This window comes from Mauremys mutica, chromosome 3, assembly GCF_020497125.1.
Source record: "Mauremys mutica isolate MM-2020 ecotype Southern chromosome 3, ASM2049712v1, whole genome shotgun sequence".
Taxonomy (NCBI): domain Eukaryota; kingdom Metazoa; phylum Chordata; order Testudines; family Geoemydidae; genus Mauremys; species Mauremys mutica.
Window position 1 is genome coordinate 178,543,983 of NC_059074.1, and position 21,543 is coordinate 178,565,525.

Below are 21,543 nucleotides of genomic sequence, written 5' to 3' on the forward strand. Positions count from 1 at the left end.
TGGGTTTAGAGAGAGAGTTGAGGCAAAGATATCGCTCAGGTTATGGTCCTGAGCAACTAGAACGATGATGGTGATTTCCACAGTGTTAAAGGAGGGGGAGAAAGGATGGTGGAAGGTGGCTGTTTTGGCTTGGTGGAGTTTTCAGTGATGTGCTGTATATGAATGATGAGGTATCAAGATAAGATGCTAGAGTGAATAGAGGAAATGAGCTAGAAAGGTAGACTGGTGAGTCACTTCTATAAGATGATAGTCAAAGCTATGCTTGTAGAAGAGGAGGTAGCCAAGGACAGAGCCTTGGGGAATTCCTATAGAGAGGGGGAAAGAGGAAGACAACAGCCCACTAAATGAAACACATCACAGCCAGTTGCTGTGAAGGTGATTAATGTCATATGCAGAGGTTTCTGTAAGGGGAAATCATGTCTTACTAATCTATTAGAATTCTTTGAAGGGGTCAGCAAACATGTGGACAGAGGGGATCCAGAGACATAGTGTATTTAGATTTCCAGAAAGCCTTTGACAAGGTCCCTCACCAAAGGCTCTTCCATAAATTAAGTTGTCATGGGATAAGAGGGAAGATCCTTTCATGGATTGAGAACTGGTTTAAAAGACAGGGTAGGAATAAATGGTAAATTTTCAAAATGGAGAGGGGTAACTAGTGGTGTTCCCCCAGGGTCAGTCCTAGGACCAATCCTATTCAACTTATTCATAAATGATCTGGAGAAAGGGGTAAAAAGTGAGGTGGCAAAGTTTGCAGATGATACTAAACTGCTTAAGATAGTTAAGACCAAAAGATCTCACAAAACTGGGCAACAGAATGGCAAATGAAATTTAATGTGGATAAATGTAAAGTAATGCACATTGGGGGAAAAATAACCCCAACTTAAACATAAAATATGATGGGGGGGCTAATTTAGCTACAATAATCAGGAAAAAGATTTTGGAATCATCGTAGATAGTTCTTTGAAGACGTCCATGCAGCGGCAGTCAAAAAAGCAAACAGGATGTTAGGAATCATTAAAAAAGTGATAGAGAATAAGATGGAGAATATCTTATTGTCCTTCTATAAATTCATGGTACACCCACATCTTGAATACTGCGTACAGATATGGTCTCCTCATCTCAAAAAAGATATATACTGGCATTAGAAAAGGTTCAGAGAAGGGCAACTAAAATGACTAGGGGTTTGGAATGGGTCCCATACGAGGAGAGATTAAAGAAGCTAGGACTTTTCAGCTTGGAAAAGAGGAGACTAAGTGGGGATATGATAGAGGTATATAAAATCATGAGTGATGTGGAGAAAGTGAATAAGGAAAAGTTACTTGTTCTCATAATATAAGAACTAGGGGCCACCAAATGAAATTAATGGGCAGCAGGTTTAAAACAAATAAAAGGAAGTTCTTCACACAGCGCACAGTCAACCTGTGGAACTCCTTGCCTGAGGAGGTTGTGAAGCCTAGGACTATAACAGGGTTTAAATGAGAACCTCCATGGATTTATCTAGTTAAGTCCATAAATGGCTATTAGCCAGGATGGGTAAGGAATGGTGTCCCTAGCCTCTGTTTGTCAGAGGGTGGAGATGGATGGCAGGAGAGAGATCACTTGATCATTACCTGTTAGGTTCACTCTCTCTGGGGCACCTGGCATTGGCCACTGTCGGTAGACAGGATACTGGGCTGGATGGACCTTTGGTCTGACCCAATACGGCCATTCTTATGTTCTTATGATTGTGACCTTAGGTGAGGAATAAGCAAGTGGAGATAAACTTTTAAAGGTATTTTCATGGAAAAGTTGCTGGTAGTAGTTAAGAATGAGGGCAGAAAAATCATACAGGAAGGAGGCCTCAGTAGCTCTAACATTATGAACCCTTTTTTTGCTTGCTAAAAAATAAACTTTTAAGAAGTGCATACCTCCCTTCTACAAGGTGCTAGCCTGCCAATACTGGAAACCAAAGTCCCCTAACCATAGAACAGATAGATCATGAGCAATGAGAGTGTTTTTCCTCACACAGCCTTGATTATGTTCCTCAACTCTGTTTTAAGACCACTGTAGAGAGAGACAAGTTCAGTTTCCATTTCTGTTTGATTTTTAGTATGTGTGCGGAACTGGCCAGCAATGATAGGCATTATGAGGTTAATTTTTAACTATGTGGATAGCTGTCCACTGAAAACGTGATAAATCTGATTTGTGTAATACACCAAACAGCTGTCTTACTGTACTTACTACAAATCTTATTATAGACTTCTGATTTAGTGTTGAAAGGACCTGTCAGTACGGCCAATTCACTGAGCTATCCAGGCATGAGTTTCTCCTGAATCATCACCAAGGGTATATGATGAGGATTCTTCCCAACCTGGGGCAATGACAAGCTGGTCTGAGGGCTATGATTTTCACCCATAGCCCTCCCACTTTATATTCCATCTTGTACAACAGCAGCAGCTATAAATGCAACCAAGGCCCCAGTTTTCTCTGAGAATATAACATTGTTTTGTGCACGTCACTAGGAATATCTGAGGGAGAATGCAGTAACGTTCCTATCTGATTCTCACAGCTCTGCTGGCCTGAAATTCACAGGTCCATAGACTGGACTCTTGCACATCCCCAGCCTAAAGTTTTTAGCCCCTTACCTAACACACTGTGATGTGAAATCGCTTCCAATTTGGTCAGCATTCAGGAATCTTATTTCTTGTGTAGAGAGTGATCCCATGCAACTCTGACAATTTGTCACAGGAGGTGTTGCTGATGTTAGGTCTTCTCTTGGTATATTCCAGCAAGAGTTCTTTCTTTTTTAAAAGAGAGTTTTGTATTTGTGAATTGTAACTATAGAAATAAAATAAAAATATTGGGTATATTGCCTTTTACGATCTGACTAGTGTCTTGTTCATCATTGCCTGCACAATCATTTACACCAGTGCAAAATAAGTGCAAAATGTTTCCGCATGTCAATTGTCACATTTTATACCTCATTAGCAGTCAAGTCTGGTCTAAACTTGAAAGTTATACTGGTATAAATATTTCAGATACAAGTGTGAATTTTTACCAAAATAGTTATATTGGTACAAATCCTAGTATGGACTCAGTTAAACTGATATAAAGGTGCCTTATACCAATATAGCTTATTTTCCTTCCCACATGAAAATAAGGAGTAATGGTACAATCACATTTATCTCAGTATAACTGCATTCACTTCACCCACTTTAAGTACATCTATATAGTTAGAGCTGTACAGCTTTTGTGAGTAGGTGAGCACATAGTCTTCAGGAGAGACTAACTCAACTTGAACTTGGTGAGAGTTAAACTGAAAGGGAAACAGCATTAAGAACCTCAAAATTAGGAAGGGTCAGTGTTTAGATGGAAGATGCACATAAACAGGTTAACCAAATATAGTATCTGACAATAAAGGAAGATGAAAAAGGAAGTCAGCTGAGTCCTAAAATTAAGAAATTGTCTAGAAGAGATTAAATTAACAAATATAATTGTTTTGTAGCACTCACTTCTCTTGAGGGAAAGAAAGATGCAGTTGAGTTGTATCTTTCATAAATGGGAATTTAGAATGACTGGGAAATTATTCTAAGTGAATTTTGAAAAACTTATTAAAAACATTTACAATAAGTGTTTAAGGGTTACATTTCTAAAAAGACTTGAAGTCTGCAGACAAAAATGCATGCACATGCTTTTTTTCTGACAACAGGATATTCAAATTCCTTGCTCTAATTGTATACTCACATTTGTAGGCATGATTGTGTGTACATTTTTACATGAGGACTTCTACCTGTTTTGAAATTTTGTCTCTGTCATTCATTTACAGTCACTTGTAATACAGAAATATGTGTTTTTTTGTTCTGTTTTGGATTATAGGGATTTACAAACAGTTTAAAAGTAAGTCAGGAAATCATAATTACTGTGTCACAATTTCAAGAGCTACGATATTTGAATGTCCCAGGTTCTTCACAACCTGTTACTCCTAAAGCTGTGTGGCGCACTGTTCTGTTCATATATCTGGGACCCTGCAGCACTCTGAATGGAATCATAGAATATCAGGGGTGGAAGGGACCTCAAGAGGTCATCTAGTCCAACCCTCTGCTCAAAGCAGGACCAATCCCCAGACAGATTTTTGCCCTAGATCCTTAGTGGCCCCCCTCAACAATTGAACTCACAACCCTGGGTTTAGCAGGCCAGTGCCCAAGCCACTGACCTATCCCTCCCCCGTCATGCGAGCATACATCTACATCATCAGACAAAACAGAAAGCACTAAGCAAACGGTCCTGGTGGGGGAGCTGCTGCATTTAATTTCTCAGCCTCCCTTCTCTGCCTCTTGCCTTATAAATGGAGCTTAGACCCAGACACTGGCTATGTCAGTTTTTCACCAGAAATTAAGAAAGGATGGATGGAATTGGAACGGATGCAGATCTGATTTCATTAAACTGATGACATGATGTTGTACTGAATGACAGTGTTATCAGCTATTGGTGCTGGAGGACAGCATGACATAACTATTTTTGGGCTGTGATGCTCTAGCTTTTAAAACAAAGTAATATTGATCTAAGGTGTTCTTTACTACACAAAGACAGTAAATTGTTCAGGCTATTTTAAGTAAAGTTCAGAAGGGTATCATTCATCCTTTCATATTTCAGGTTAACTTTTTCAACATGTAATACATTTGCAAGGGGAAGCAACCTATTTTGTTTAGATTTTAAGTGTACGTCTGTAGGATTGATAGTAGGAGTGCCACCTTTTAAGATTTACGCCAACAGTTCTACTGGTTGCAGTGGTACATCTCTCAACTCTCAGAGCTCATAGTTTTATATTTCTAATGAGAAAAATGTGTTTGAGTATGCTAATTTCATTGCTTCTCATTTTCTACATTTTTATCAGTGCTTAAAAGATATTGAACACTACATTCTTCTGCATGGTCAAACTAGACTGTTAGTCAACCCTGCCTAAAACAGACCTTCATCAGATTGTCAGCTTCTACTTAGTGCCTTTATATACGCTTACAATAAGAGAAAATGCAGGGAATAAAAATGAGAATATGGGAAGAGTTCATGGTCACTAAAGTCTTTATAAAAACATTCTCCCCCCCTTAGTTAATAAACCATTGCTGTTTTCCAGATTTTCTTCTTTCTTGCCCTTAAAAAGTTGGATCTTCCCAACTTCAGTAATGACCTTAAGCCTAAATGATGACTGAAGGTCTCATTTTGTGTGTGTGTGTGTGTTTGTAAAGAATTTTATGGGCCACTTTGATTGCCCCTTCATTATGTCTTTTGGGGTATTCCTCCTCATCCTGCCACGTAGCCCTGTCCTTGGTCCCCATCTCTTCTCCCTCCACATCTTGTTTGTTTGTTAACCTCATCTGAAAACAAATTCAACTACTATTTCTGTGCAGAGTACTTGCAGATCTACCTACCTGCTCCAGACTTGTCAGCTTCTGTCAAAGCTAAAGTCTCAGCCTGTCTCTCTACATCATCTTTGGATGTGTAGCTGTTAGCTCGAGCTCAGTGTGGCTAAAACAGAGCTCTTAATCTCTCCCCCCTGCAAGCCCTTCCTGGACAAAACCACCATTTTGCCTGTCACTCAGGCCTGTAACCTGGGTGTTCTCTTCGACTGGGACTTCTCTCTAGGTCCTCACATCCAGCTGATGTCCAAGTCTTGCAGATTCTTTCTGCATAACCTCTCTTAAGATATGGCCTTTTCTGTCCATCATCCATACAGCTAAAATTCTTGTCTGGGTTCTCATCTTGAGCCTCAATTACTGCTACCTACTTTTGTCTGGCCTTGACAAATGCAATCTTGCCCCACTCACATCCATTCAGAATGCTTCTGCACTCTCACTTGAACTATATCACCTCTCTTTTTGCATCGCTCCACTGCACTTCCCTCTTCTCTATTGCATCAAACTATACTATTTATTGTTGTATTCCAGGCCCTTCACAGCCTACCTATCCTCTCTCATTTAGTATTAAGAACTTGACTCCTGCTTACAATTGCCCATGATGAGAGCCTCCATTGCCTGCTTGTTAAATTTTCAAACAAGCATCTTCATGTTTTCTCCTGTGCTGCCCCTCGGGAGGAATGCCTACAAACATCTGCTAAGCAACTTCGTTGTTCTCCTTCAAACCTGTCCTTAAACTCTTTGCCATGATGCCTGCAAAAAACTTGACAATGCTTAGGCCACTGGTGTTTTGAGACCACTAGGTATCATACCAACAAGTATTATCACACTGTTTCCTTGTAGTATTCATCGTTTGTCTCTTTCCTGCTTTCGCTGACTTGGGTTCCTAGGTGCTATGATAATACAGATAATTAGTAATAATAATAATAATGGTTCTTATAAATAATTCCTACTATCCTCAAGGGGTCTGTGTGTTGTACTTGTGTGTGGAAGGCAATATGATCTTGAGTAAATAGAAGAACCTAATGACATCACTGTCTCTTCAGTTATCTGCTCACCTAGCTTTTATCTGCTTTGTTTCCTGTTCATCTGCAGGAAATGTGAGGCAGGGAAGAAGTTGAAAGAAGAAAGCAAGAAAATGAATTTGTTGTTAGGGAAGTATAAAGAATCTCATAACTGCAGATCTTTTCTGCTTTTTCATATTTTTCCTCCATAACAAGCAGGGAAAATTTACAAGTAAATTGGAGCAAAGTTTTCTGGTTTCTCTGGTTTACAGTAGACACCAGCAAAGGTAGATGTGAGGCACCCCTCTGTTAAAAGTTAGTAAGAGTCTGAGAAGATGGAAAAAATAAAATATTGCAGTTTCAGGTTAAAGATTTAGATTGCATAGTCATCTAGTGCTGCAATTATACATTTTAATAACTGTCTTTATATCCGGTGGAGCATTTTTAGTGATCATGTTACAGAATTTCAGGCATGGAAAAGGCTTACCCTTATATAACACGCTGCCTTCTAACTTTACTTCACTTTGCAGCACAAATAAAGGTGAGTTCTGTTGTCATTGCAATTCCTGTGCTCATCTGAATTTTTACAAAATAACTTAAATTTATATAGCACCTTTTATTGTAGAGCTCCCCAAGTACAACACTAGGGGATGGTCTTGACCAATAGCAGGGCAAGCTCCTCTTACAGAAGGACCATGCACATCAGATAAGACTGTTGTTCTACACAAACTGCATAGTATTTGTTTCATCAGTTTCACAGGTTACCATTTTGGGATTTGAACCTGTGGTGTCAGGGAGTCAAAATCCAACACTTAGACCTTTATGCTGTCTCCTCAGTCATTGTTTTGGAAAGAAGTTTAGAGGTAGATTAGTGGAGGTTTGTTTTTTTTTGGGTGTAATACAAACATATTTAGGCTAGGATTAAAATGTCTAACTTTGTCACAAATATTAGACGCAACATTAACCAAAAGGAAAAAATATCAAGCACATAATATACAGAAGATATGTATAAAATGGCTTGTGGTAAAGAACTGCTCTGATCGCATATTCAGCTCCATTTAATGGCCCTTGTTTTGAAAGCAATCGTGAGGCACAGCATTGAGTATGTCTTCTTCCCTAAATGTATTGTTTCTAACTCCTATGCAGCAAAGGGAAAAGAGAGCTTTAACTCCAGTGCTTTAACTACTATGTTGACATTGCTAATCTGACGGTTTTCTATGAACATAATAATACCTAGCTCTTACGTGGCACTTTCTATCAGCATTTTTCAACATGCTTTACAAAAGGAAGCAAGTATCATAACCAAGGCATTTATTGTCATAATATGCAGGCATTTTGAAAATGTCCCTCATAGTTGAGTCTCTTCAATACGAAGGTAAAATTTCTGAAAATCTCTCTCCAACACTATTAAATAAATACACGATGCATTTTATTGTACTGAAGTTATATGCACAAAATGGAATGTATCATTACAGGTATTATTGCAACTATTATGAATCTGGAAAAGAGATTGAACCAACAGTGTTTTGGAGATGAATAAAATTAAATTACCAAACTTAGAGCCATACAGAATCCCAATGCCCCGACACTAGTGCTTAAATAAGCATAATATTTAAGAGTATCATCATTGATGTGATTAGGGAGTTCTTGAACTGATAAAGGGATTTATACACTTCCCCCACCATCTCATGACAAACAAAAATAAGCCTTTTGACTGAAGAGAGAAAAATTAATGAAACTGCATAGATTTTACAACTCCATCTGATGTACGCTTTAAATTTACAACCGTGTATTCAAAGCCCAGGTATGCACAGGAAAGAAAATGCTGGCCTTTTTGAAAACAAAAATCAGTATCCCTTTGCAGTGTTTACATAACATTTCGGGAAGATTAAAGTATCCAGTTAACATTTTGTGAGTATTTATTCTCCATGTCAAAGGGAATAATTTTTTTTTTTTAAAGGATCTTGATACATTGATGTAGGCAAACATTTTCAAACTTTGATGCCTAAAATCCTAAATCCATCTTCAGGCACCATAAGTGACTGAATTTTTCAGAGGCTCCCATTGGAGTTAGTAGAGATGCATGGACTCATCGCCTTTTAAAATTTGGTCACTTTATTTAGGTGGCTAACATTAGTTACTGAAGTCTGAATATTCTAATCCTATACTTAGCTTTACTGTCCAGCTGAATTTACTTGGCCTGATTCTCAGCTCTGTTATTTCAATCTTGCATCAGTGAAACATAATGGAGAATAAAGACCTTTGAAACCAATAGGATCTATTTCTCATAAATTAGCAAAGAACCGAAGTATTAATGGGAGAATAGGTCCTCAATATATATGATACGAGGCAAATCCCCTGTTCTTTCTGATTAGATTGGTCCATCATGTTTGATATCTTATGTACTCCTAATATAGTAGAATTAAAGCATTAACCTTCACTTTTGTTGTCCTGTCGTTAGTAGCTTTTGAAAATTTAACAGGTAGACTTGTGTTTCCTAGATCCACATTCCTTTGATAGATGCCAGAAATAGGATGACTAAAATTACAATCCTGGTCTTAAATGCAAAAGCGCTTTGTTTCATGTTTTACATTCAAAACAGTTGATTTATTTTATGTACTTCAGCCTATTTATGTAAGTGTCTGACTTGAATGTCATTTTGTAACATTCAGTTTACAATTTGTTTTCTATAGGTGGAAAAGTATAAATTATAGCAATCAGTCATTTTGAGGACTTAACTTTTTTTTGGCCAGCTACAAATATAAAACTGAAAGGAAAAGAGGAAAAGACTACCTGTGTGTACAAACATAAATCATGTACTGTTTGTGCTATTACTGATGGAAAATAAGACATTTTCATGTGATTATTGAACATACATAAATACTCTTGCTGTATGATGTGATACTACAATACATTTCAAAGAGAACCTTTTATTATTAAAAATACAAAAATATGCTTTGTTAAAGGATTAAAGAAAATAACTTAAACTCTGAGAAGCAAGAACATTCATAGTTGGGACGGAAACTCCTCATGCCTTTGTATTGCAATAGTTAGGCCAAATTCTGCCCTCAAAAGTTTGAAAAATCCCCTTGATTTTCAGTAGGATTTATGCAGGCATATGAAGGCAAACAGTGATTAAAGATGGGAGTTTCAGAACATTCTTGCTGTATTGTGGATTCAAGTCATATCCTCAGTTACTTTAACAATTTAGGTTTATTTTTGTTTACAGTAATTTTAAAATAAAAGAAATGAGGCACTGATACGGTATGGCTTATTTGTGTCAGTGTACCGTATTTTTGTTTCTAAGGGTTTGACACCATGAATAACCTAATGCATCAAGGGAAATAATTTTTTTTTATAACAACTGTTTGCCCATTGTCTCTAATGACAAACTGTGATATACCAAGGATAAAACTATTGATTCAATGAAATAGCTTAGTTCTAATGGAGTTGAACCTTTATATGATAAATGTTTTTCCATGTACTTGCTGTACATGTGCAGTAGCTACTTAAAACATTTATCTTTTAGCTGCATTAAGGACCTAATCCTGCAGTCGTGACTCAGAGAACTACCACTTTAATGGGAATTTTGTCTGAGTGCAGGACTTAGTCCTAAAGGTAGTTTAAAGATAACTATTTTTTTTTTTTTTTAGAACAACTTAAACCTGAAATCACTTTAAAAAAAAAATTCCTGCAAACAAAAAATAAAGGGCCAAAGTTGATTTTCTTCAAATTTTGAAAAAGAAAAATATGCTCTTTGGCTAATATCTTGTATACCAAATTCAAACCTGAAACACCTCTGCCCCCTCCCATTGTTATAAACTCCTGAAAATATGGTTTTACAATGGAATCTTCTAGTGACCCTTAACTACAGTGTCTTGAATGCAACATTAAAATAAATAAGATAGTGTAGTACAGATAAACATGCCTCCAAATCATATACCCGTTGTGCAATGAAACCGTAATTCTGAAGATGAAAGGAGAAGCTCATTTGAAACTATTAAATTATTTTTATATGCAATTGAGGTTTTGGTTTCTTTCCAAGAGTTCCTTTACTAGTTTCTCTAGAGAGAAGAGATGCTCATCCACATCTTCTGGTACAAGATTCCTGATGGAATTGGCAAGTTCAAACAAGTATTCTGTGTTTCTTCCACTAGGACCAACTGCATTAAAAATCTGTTCAGCAATGTCTTCTAGGGGTGCTGGACCAAGATAGTTAGGATTATCACAAGTTCCAATATATAATAATACATTAAATGGTTTTATTGAGGGATCTTTTGGATAGAAAATGACAGTTGTAGTCCTGTAGCCTCCTTTCTCTCTGAAGTCGAGGTATGCCTTTACTTCAACTTCTTGTCCTGCGGGCAATCTGTAAGCAACACCCCATACACAACCCTGTTGAAGAACACAACCAGAAAGGTAAATCCAAACACTGAAAGGATACTAGCAATAAACTAAATGTAAAATATATTTTGTTGGTAGAGCCCTTTCTACAAATAGTTTTCTCCCCATCACCCTCTCCCTTCTTTATTTAGGAAAAGAGCTGAAATCAAAATGGTGGTTTTTGTTTAAGAACTCTCAGTTGATGTTAATTATGCCAAATTCTTTCTGCATCCTATCACTGATATTAGGCTTAGTTTTAGAAATAAAGGAAATATAGTGCAGTTTATTTCTGCTAACATTGTTTAGTTGTTGCATCTGAATTTAGAACACTAAACACACAGGTTCATTTCTGTTAAATAATGTTTGCTAAAACATCAGCAGAAGGAATACAAAATGAGTTTTCACAATCTCACAAAAATAGATTAAAAATAAATTCCTTAGATGAAGTGGTAGATTTAAAAGTAATGTTCATTAGATTATTCTTTTTAGGTAATTTTCATTAGATTATTCTTTTTAGGTATGTCAAGCTTCATTTCTAAAACCTTGAATATTGCTTTATTCTGAAACCTGTATTTTAAAGGATTTGTGTTTTAATTTATATGTACCACCAGTGTGTAGAATTAAGAGAGAAGGCTATCTTAAAGTTTAGCTTTATTTTCTACTACTGGGGAAATTCTATGCATGCACATAATTAATGAGTCGCACATATTTTTAATTTTTTGCACAGAAAAAAGCTGCTGCTGAAAAGTTGCTGCAGTTCCATCTTTTGCCCACCAGAGGATGCTGTGGTAATAGAATGCAACAGCGCCCAGCCAGTAGGGAAGGGAGAGAGCGCTGCCTTCACAGCACCTGTAGGGCCAGGTCAGGAGACAGGGTTATGGGGAGGCAGATAGCGTGGGGTGATGGGGGTTGAGACAGGGACTCATAAGGGCTAGTCAGGGAGGACAGACTGGGGCAGGGGCTGAATGGGAGTGGAGGCACAGAGCCACATGGTGACGGGGAGTGGCTGAGTGGGGAAACAGAGATACGTGGGGAGGGGGTGTAGAGCCACATAAGGACAGGGGTGGCTGAGTGGGGGCACAGAGACATATGGGGATGAGGTGGGGGTGCAGGGCCATGGGAGGGGGGGAGTGGGGGAGGAGGGACACATGTCTGACTGAATGGGAGAGGCTAGGGTCTGCATGGGGGAAGCTCCCTAACAGCCCCCCCCCCCCAAAAAAAAACCAAAACAAAACCCATACTTCTCCCACCCACATCCAACAATCTCCAAGTTCACACCTAGGATCCTTCCCAGCAATTATTTCCCTCTCCCTCAGCTCCTCCGTTACCCCTGACTCCCCCCAGCCTTTGCACTGCTTCTGGGGTGTGTGGGAAATATGGTTCTGTATTGTAGTTTTAAATGAATTATTACTCAGAGTATTAATATGCCTAGTGAAGCATCTATTTGTGAAAAAAACATTTCTGAATCTTTTTTGTTTATTGTTACAGGCATACTTGCTGACAGGTATTTTGAAATAAATGACCAAAAATAATTGAAATTGGTGTGATTATATTGTGTTATTTTGACAAATAAAATATGAAGAATTTTGCAGAATTTGAAAATATTGTGTGCAGAATTTAATATTTTGGTGCAGAATTCCCCCAGGAGTAATTTTCTCAGAACTAAACCCTATATATCAACCCTATATGCCAACAACACTGTTAGCAGAAATGGCATTAGAACATCTTTAAGAATCTGGATGTTTAGCCATGTGTCATAGAGCTAGGTGGGAATTTTTGGAGGAAACGTTTTTTGGTCAGAAAATGCTGATTCATTAAAACCAAACTTCTAGTGGAAAAGTATCTTTAAAAAAAAAGGGGGGGGGAGGGGTCGACGACAAAAAATCCTGAAGGTTGCGCAGGTCCAGGGTGTATTTTCCGGTCAAAGACAGAAACCTGAGCCTAGAACAGCCAACAGTTTCACTCATCTGGGATGTGGGAGACTCAAGTACAAGTCCCTGGTTTGAAACAGGCAGAGTAGGGACTTGAACTTGGGTCTCTCTCATCCCAAGTGAGTGCCCAAACCACTAGGCTCTTGGCTATTTTGGGGTGGTCTCTCTCTCTCTCTCTCTTTTTGTGGAAAGGTCTAGGATTTGTTCCAATGAGAAACAAACACAAAGTTGAATCCTCAGTTCTTCACAAAACAGAATTCTTGATTTCTGGCCAGCCCTAATGGTTTGTCTTCAAAGCTACAATTCCCAGAGCTTTAATTTTATTTTGGCTTAGAGATGGTAATCTCTCCCTCCCTTATATATTTTCAAACAAGAAGAGAAATCCTAGTGACTGATCCCAGTGAAATCTGTATACATACAGTGACCAGGCCACAAGTGCTTAGCAGTGATTTTTAGATGAGGCCTTAATTTTTTGTTACATTCCCTGTCCAGCTGTCTTCTCCTGCAACTTTCCAGAAGGCAGAAAAAAGAAATGGTGATTTCTAGGATACCCATTAAGGCAATGATATTGCTTCTTACTAAAGGAAGTTACTTATTTTTTAATCAATTCAGAAATATCCTCAAATTTAACCTGCCCCTCATAGGATACTACAAGAGGAATCCATTGTTGACATGAAATTGGTATAAAAATCCTTGGGAAGTTACTTATTTTGCAGTTTAGACCATATTGTGTACAACAAAATATTATTAAAAATACTTCAGTTAGAAAAAGCAACTACTACATGTGACAGCAATGTGTCATAATGAACTGTTTTATTTCCTTCCCCGGGACTGCATCTGGTTCAACCAGTTTTATCTTTGGCCAATACTACTTCAAATGGGTACGGCCGTACCAGTAACCCACACCTCTCCCCAGATTGTTTTCTTATGTGGATAAGCTCTAAGAGTTTGGGTGCAGGACAAATTTCTGTTTGCTTCTAGATCCAAGTGTCTTCTTGAGCTGTGGGCTACCTCTACTGCTTATGCATACTGATGCTGAAACAATGAGAATATAAGTCATCTTGTTGCAGAAACACGGATGTTATAATACAACTGTTATGGGCAAAACAGTTCATGGGTTTGGTATTGGATCTAGAGGAGTACTGGCTCAGATGTCAAAGGGAGGAGGCAATACGACAGTTTCAAGGGCAGTGTTCTAGCTCCTACTCCTGGTTATTTTCCCTTTTAAAAAATAATTTTCAAGGAACTACAAAGGGAGAGTGTTTAAAGCAGTTCTCCAAAACAACATTTTCAAATTAAAGTTACCTTTCCACCTTTCATTCACTTTTGTTTTAGCCATTTGTGCTCAATTTAATTATAAACAAACCAACTGTTGAATCAGTTGATTGTCTGTCTATATGTGTGATATACTCAAAATAACTTAAGGTTGTATCTAAATCAAGATTTTAAAAAAAAAAATCTGGTGGTTTGCTCTGGGACTCCTGCAATCACAAATAAGTTGGCTTAACAATACAAATGCAGCAAAAACAAACATAACCATTCTTTGCTTATATGGGAGTGTGTGTATAACATAATGGTATCCAACAGTACTGTAGCGTGAAAAAAATTTACCAGAAAGATACAGAAAGTCACATTGACAGACACTGTACTGCATTGTGCTTGTTTTGTCAGCTACAAAAACAGTTGAAGTTTATGACTACGGTTACATTTACCTCTATTCATTGCTACCATTTCAGGGAAATGTCAATGTTACAAGTATTTTGCTCACTGAATAATAATTAAAAGTATAGTGAATCTTCACTGTTATGTCAGGCATGAGCCCTGTTTAGACAAACTCCCTCCAAGATGCCCAAGCCTCTGCACATTATGTACACTGGCTACACACCAGGCTCACCCTAGCCCAACAGATAACTAGGCTAGCATGTATGACCTAAAAAATGAAAACTACCTCAGCTCTTCGCAAGGAATTTATTTGAATGAGCTCCCTGCCTCTTCTCACACCACTGCTCCCTAGCTTAGTGTCCTCCCTGTCCCAAATTCAGTTGTACTTGATAATCCCCCTTCCTCCTCAATCTAAAATAAATGAAACTCCAGGATGGCTGAGGGAATTTACCAGTGGACTATTGTGGACCCCTTGTCTAATAAGAGTGGAGTGGTGACTCCTACTATTTCTCCCTCTGCACACTGATTCTTATTTGGGTTTGTGGAAAATCTTATGTTTGGACCCTTGTTTCCCCTCCCTAATTTACCATTGTTCTGGCTCCTCTAACATTTCCTCCATGACTGACTGACAGACATTTATCAGGCAGCTAGGTAAGAATCTGCCTTTCATCTCCCTCCCCATCTAGCCTCTTGGGCCTTACCCACAGTCCTCATCTACATATTCAATTCATCCCTGGAGCCATATTTTTTCCTGGCAGCAGTGTCAAAGCCAAAACCTGCATTATCATATAAAATCCCTATTGAAAAAGGAGGAGCCTTTGGGTTTACATAGCTTGGGAGGCTCGGGAAGCTTTAGTGGGTCAGCAACCACAAACAATTTTAGGCTGAATAGAGCTGTTAGATGGGAGAAAAGTTTGGCAAACTCTACCTATTATTTAAATCTTCTTTTGAGATTTTTGTTCCCATTCTAAGACCAGTGCTCTGATTTGGGTGTCTTGAAACGAAACCAAAGAGTTATCATATAATGATTACAAAAAAGTATATGCAAGATCATCCACTATTCACAGGTCTTTTGACAGACTAAAATGGTTCCAAAATTGTCTGTAGACCGCTGATGATCACTTCCAGATGGTTCACAATGGTGAAGCCTCTGTCAGCCTTCAAGCAGTAATGATTCATGGTAGGTATAGCTTAATGCCAGACTCTTGGTGCTTAGGGAGGTGTTTTGAATGGCTGAACTTAAACACCCATGCACCTCTGCATCCTGCACAGATTAATGTTTTCTTGTGTGGAAGCTTCTTTGTAAATTTAACTGAAAGTTCTTAGAGTGCAACAAAATTGGTGCAGCAAAGACACAGAATGATTGTGTAAAGTGACATGGACAAATTAGAGCAGGGGATGCTGCAGGACGGGGGATGTTTGATACTAATAAATGTAAAATTCTACCCCCAGAGAGTGGAAACGAACAGTAGAGTTACACAACTGGGGATGTCGTGGGAGATCCCTCACTTCCTGTGAAAGAGTGACAGAGCAGGACTGGCCCAAGAAGGTCCTGGCCCAAGAAGGTCCTGCCCCTCAAGTGCTGCAGAGAATGCTCCAAATGGAGGATCTGCTTAAAAGGGGACTCTTGCAGTCAAGGAGGGGCAGAGTGAAGAAGAGGCTGCCTGCAGGAAGGACGCCAGTTCCTCTTTAGCCAATTCCTCTTCTGGGACAGAGGAATCCACAGGGGGAGGCTTGGACTGTGGGTAAGGCCCAAGAGGCTAGACCTCTTCCCTCCTCTCCCCACCTTCCCCCCGCCCCGACAAAGGGGAATCATTGGACACTGGGAAGGGAGTTGGGAAGCCCCTAATGACTATATAGATAATTGAGACTGTTTGACCAACCTTCCACTGGGAGGGAAGCAGAGTGCTGTGACCTCACCCCAAACTGAGGAGAGAATAGGGGAGGTAGGAAATACCCCACACCAGCTTCCCCTGGGCCGTCTCCCTAGAGGGGACTGAGATACTCCTTATGTCTTCCCCCTTGGGCCTGGACTTGGTGGAAAGGTCCCCTGCCTTCCTCCCCTTGTCTGACTGGGGGAACCTAAAGAAGGATGGGCTGTAACTTGGCTGCCAGTCCCTGAGATTGCCCAGCAAGGCCACACAAGGACTTTGGGTGCTGTTGAGCCGTGGCCTGCCCTCTTGGCATGTTGGCTCCTACGTGAACCCTACTACAGGGGGACAATATGGTCTGCACCTCTGCAATAAACTTTATTTTGTGTTCTCATAATATTATCCTATTATATTATTTGATTACAAGATGGTGTATTGCTTCAAGAAAAGGATGGGCGAGGATATGACCGCACAAGACTTGATGTGGTTTTAGAACCTGTAAATTTTGAAATAGCATGTACTCTGCCCAATTCTTTTCAACTGAGAGCCACAATGACAGCACTGTGCATCAGGTGAGAATTGCCTCTAACTCCATTTCAGACCTATTAATTCCAAACTAAGGGCCTGATCCTGTGATGTGCTGATATAGTTTGGTTGATATCAGTGGGAGATGAGGATATTCAGTGTCCTGCAGGAATGGGCTGTAGAAAAGGACTCTTGCCATAAATTTAAATCTGGAAGAGAGGGAAGGAAACACAGCCTCCCCTTAGAACACCCAGATTCATAATTCATGCACTGTGTAAGTCTGAGAATAATCCATGCTAGATTATTTGCATTAAGGTCATGGTATGAAAGGATATACGAATAACACTCAAATGATTAATATGGTTTCATATTGCAGTTAACACAAATGGCTTGAATGCATACAAACCAGCCATAAGAACTATACACCTTATAAAGATGACATGCTGAAACAGGCTAAATAAATCTAGTCCTGCTACATGAGAGCACAGTCCTGTTGCCCTAGCTCGTGTGAGTAGTCTGACTGGGAGTCATGGGAATCCTTCAGTGGGATGACTAATGGTGACCAAGAACTACCGGACTAGGCCATAATAAAGCAGTTGCATGTAAAATCATGTTTCCTTGTCACAATCTGACGAGACCAGATATCTGGGCAAAACCCCTCCCTTGTCTCCCCCAAAATAAAAATAATACTTCTTGCTATTTTATAAATCAGAAAAAAAATGTAGGTTTTCTTTTACATGGACAGATTTGATGCCCAATTCTGCCATTCTTCCATGTGTTAAACTCTGCAAATATTACAATGGGACTTTTCATGGAAAAGGGGCTTGCCCATCTGTAGTAAGACTAGCAGAATCAGGCCTCTAGCCATTCCCAAAATGGGGTTTTTGTTTAAGCTCACAATATTCATCTTTGAATCAAAGAGTTTAAGCAAGAGTTACTGTGGCTTAATCTTGACACAGACCAGATTGTATTTTAGGGGATGTTCCATCAGAACACTGTTTCAAATTGGTAATAGTGTCCAGGTTGTATAAATTTGACAGTAGCAAAACTCTGTTTAAACAAGGCAGTTAATTTGGGTATTCAGGAAGATGCTTAAAACTCTGCCTTCTATAATCATAAAGCCAAAGCACCTCTAGTTGATTTAGACTAAATAGCTAAACTAGATCCGTTGAAAGCCATTATATGTACAATTTTGTATAACATTCAGATTTTAAAAACATGTTTTGAAAGCAAGAAAAAAAATCAGTTATTTATCTACTAAAGATAAGAAAATGCAGATTCATAGAGACCTTAAGTTCTGAATGCAGTAGGACATTCTAAAGGCTTAGAATAAATATTACGTACAAAAAAGAAGTACTATACCTCAGGATCTTCAATAAGAGTCACAACTCTTCCAGGCTAAAAGGAAAAGAAAGATTGCTAGTTCAGTGAAAAGCTTTTTGTGTCAAATCATTAACAAAAGTGAACAGTAAAAAAAAATAATTTTTTAAATGGACAGAAAACCAAACAGAGTCTCATTGAAGTCTATCCCTTTAGATCATTGGTGCTCTAGCGCGGGGTGTGTGTGTGTTTGTGTGTGTGGGGGTGAAGTGATCTGTATTAGAAAACAACATGGGAGTTAATTGGTGGAAATAAAACTGTAGCTTTTAAGTGGAAGTGGTAGGAACACAGAAATAAAGTTAAGGTTGGTGTAGATAAACAATTTTGAGTTCCTTACTTTTGAGAGTACTGTTTAGAGCAACTCCTGCTGCCATTAAGGCGACAATGGCAATCTTGACTTCGCTGATGTAGGATTGCGCTCTTACTGCTTTTCCAAAAAAATTGTGTATGTAAGACATTCTCAGTCTCTTAGATTTTAGTCTGAATTCATATATGCTGCCAGCTCAAGTCCATGAGAAACTAATATGTAATTCCTTTCCCACACATCAATTTTCAATAAGGGTTTATGCCAATAAATAACTGTGGTATAAAGAATTAAATTAACTGGTTTATGAAAATTTTCTGTTGTTGATTTCTGCTTATTTTTGTCATCTTACCATTTTCCAGCAACAAACAGAAACACAAAAACAAGAAAACAACCAGCTATATTCCAATAAGAACACATTCTGGGTACATGAGATTGCAATGAAGTACATACCCTTTGGGTACTGAAATCACTTACTCCTGCCTCATAATGGATTTAATGCATGTTTGTGTTTTTGTTAATCACATCCCGTTTTCTAATATTTTCAGATTTTCATTTGCATGACTTGCATTTGCCCCTTCAGTTACCAAACAGTCCAGGGGGAAAAGACACAAAATAAGTTAACACTTTAAATTCAATGGTAGGCCATAAAGATGAAGAGTGAGTTTCTGATATTTCCAGTAAGCGTGAATGATGGGGCCAAATTCTACATTCAATTAAATACTTGTTGTTCCCACTGATGTCCATGGGAGCTGTGACATACATCTGAAAGCAGATTTGGCCTTACTAGTTTATAGTACCAGAGGAGTTCTTATCCAGGGAGAGGATAAGGATAACCAGTCCCTACTGGAGTTTTTGCAGTAACATCAGTCTAAGATGTTATACTTAAACTCCAGCCTTTATCTGACAGTGCCTCTCTCTAGAGGGTGCAGGTTTTTAGGCAGACATCTTTATTGCATTGAAGTCAATGGGGAGTCACACGTGCATCTCGGAGTAGAGTTTCTCTGTTGTAAGTTGGCCCTAAAATAAAATTTAACTCAACAGGGATGAGCTCTGACCTGTTCTTCTGAGTGTATATTGTGAAAAGGGGGAAAATATTAATTCATCTGGTTTATGCCAACTAGCTAACATAGAGAAAATTAGTAGAATTGAAAAGTATATAACTTTGCTCCTGTACCAATACCTTTACATATAATATAGCGTGCAGACTTTGAACATTTAAAGAGCCTAGCTTGTATAGGCCAAAGCAAGATAATCAGACTTCTTGCTGATAGTCCTTGATTCTCACTCAGAAAAAGTTGACGTTACTTTTTATGTGTACTGTAATACCTCAACTCTGATTGCTTTGCTTTCTGTTGTGGGGAAGATTGTTTAATCTATTTTTTTTAATACTGTAGTACACCTCTACCCCAATATAACGCCACTCGATATAACACGAATTTGAATATAACGTGGTAAAGCAGCGCTCCAGGCGGGTGGGAGGGGGGCGGGGCTGCGCATTCCGGCAGATCAAATCAAGTTTGATATAACACAGTTTCACCTATAATGCAGTAAGATTTTTTTGGCTCCCGAGGACAGCATTCTATCGAGGTAGAGGTGTAATAAAAAGCTGTTCCCATTTAACATCATCACACTCTGGAGTTAGACAAAAACAAGAAACAAACAACAATGACTTAAAGTCCAATGGGCCCATTCCTTCCTTCCTTCCTTCCTCCTAATTTGACTTTCTTTTTGGCAATATTCACTAGTCGCATTCACTTCTGCTTCAATTCATTACTTTCACATATTTGAATCCTTTGGGTAATCTAGTCCAAACGTTGGGCTTTCCTTTTTCTCTCATGTTTAAGTATATCTGACAGTAGTCCACTTCTTCCATGATGATTGAGAACCACAAGTTCCCCTTCAAGTCCTCATTCAAAGTGTTTAATACTCAAAGTTGTGTTGATGCTTCAGTTTGGTAGCAGTGAATGCTCTGTATCCAAACAATCAACAGAAGCTAGACTTCTCAGTATTAATTTATCATAATTTTCTCTTCTTGTTTGTCTAGTAGATCAAGTCTTCCATTACTTCTGAAATCACAGGGATAGAGGACTTTCATTAAGGGTGCCACCAAACACTAATTCATCAATGAGTGGTAGCTGATTTCAGTGTTATGTAATAGTAGCCCCAGTAAAATAACAAAAGGATATCTGACTAGCATATATTTTATTTGTTGAGTTTCTTCTGTCAATATTTTTTGAATGAGTGGGCACCTCAGATATTGGAGGTAGGGAAACCTACCCCTCCACCCCTATGTCAGTGGAGGTATTAGATAAATTTTTATTTTCACTGTTTTAAGGCACAACTGATACAAATAAAAAACCCACATCAGGTTTTGTATTAAACAACAATTAAGTTATGCTGTATAGTCTTATAACAATATTTTCTGTTATTTCTCCTGAGTACTGTGTGTCTGCCTTTCTTTCTTTTCCTAAAAGTATACTTGTATACAGAGTCTGTTACATTTAAAATTCTGTCTGTATGAGAGCTCATTTTTCTATGTCATACTTTTCCCAAAGCTGAGTTCAGGTTTTGTGTGTTTTCTTTATGCCTATTCCATCTGAGAATGCTGAATTACGTAGTGTTGGGTTTAATCTGCAAATATTGAGACAATGGTAGAGGACTGTTATACAAAAATTAAAAACAAATGTAATTCAAAACCTATATATTTTGTATATCTTCAAAAGCATGTATTCACCCACGAAAGCTCATGCTCCAAAACCTCTGTTAGTCTATAAGGTGCCACAGGATTCTTTGCTGCTTTTACAGATCCAGACTAACACGGCTACCCCTCTGATACTTCAAAAGCTGAGAGTTTTTTAAAACCTACTCCTCCTATATTTTTTTAAACTCCTTATTCTTGAGTTCAGATTATACATTTCTCTGTGTAGGATTATAAGAGACAGTAAAGAGCTAAATTCCCTATATGTTTTATTCTAAATTTCTAAAGTTTTACTGACCCCAGGTGGATAGATGTACTTTGGGATACGTAGCTGTGGCTAGATGTCCCTAAGATTCTGGAAATTCTACTGTTTTCAATCCAGTGTTTTCGTA

General features: G+C 38.5%; 2 protein-coding genes across 4 annotated transcripts in view; one reads left to right on the plus strand and one right to left on the minus strand.

Moving 5' to 3' along the window:
• ASB3 (ankyrin repeat and SOCS box containing 3) overlaps positions 1-21,543 on the plus strand; it is a 116,470-nt gene that overhangs the window by 3,265 nt on the left and 91,662 nt on the right. The window lies entirely within an intron of this gene.
• Positions 10,389-21,543, minus strand: part of CHAC2 (ChaC glutathione specific gamma-glutamylcyclotransferase 2) — a 28,044-nt gene continuing 16,889 nt past the window's right edge. For all 3 annotated transcript variants that reach the window (XM_045009126.1, XM_045009125.1, XM_045009124.1), the window contains 2 exons: positions 18,129-18,164; positions 10,389-10,789 (listed from right to left, as the gene is read on the minus strand). In XM_045009126.1, coding sequence (XP_044865061.1) covers positions 10,406-10,789; positions 18,129-18,164 — 420 coding nt within the window. In that variant the 3' untranslated portion in view covers positions 10,389-10,405. The remainder of the gene's footprint in view (positions 10,790-18,128; positions 18,165-21,543) is intronic.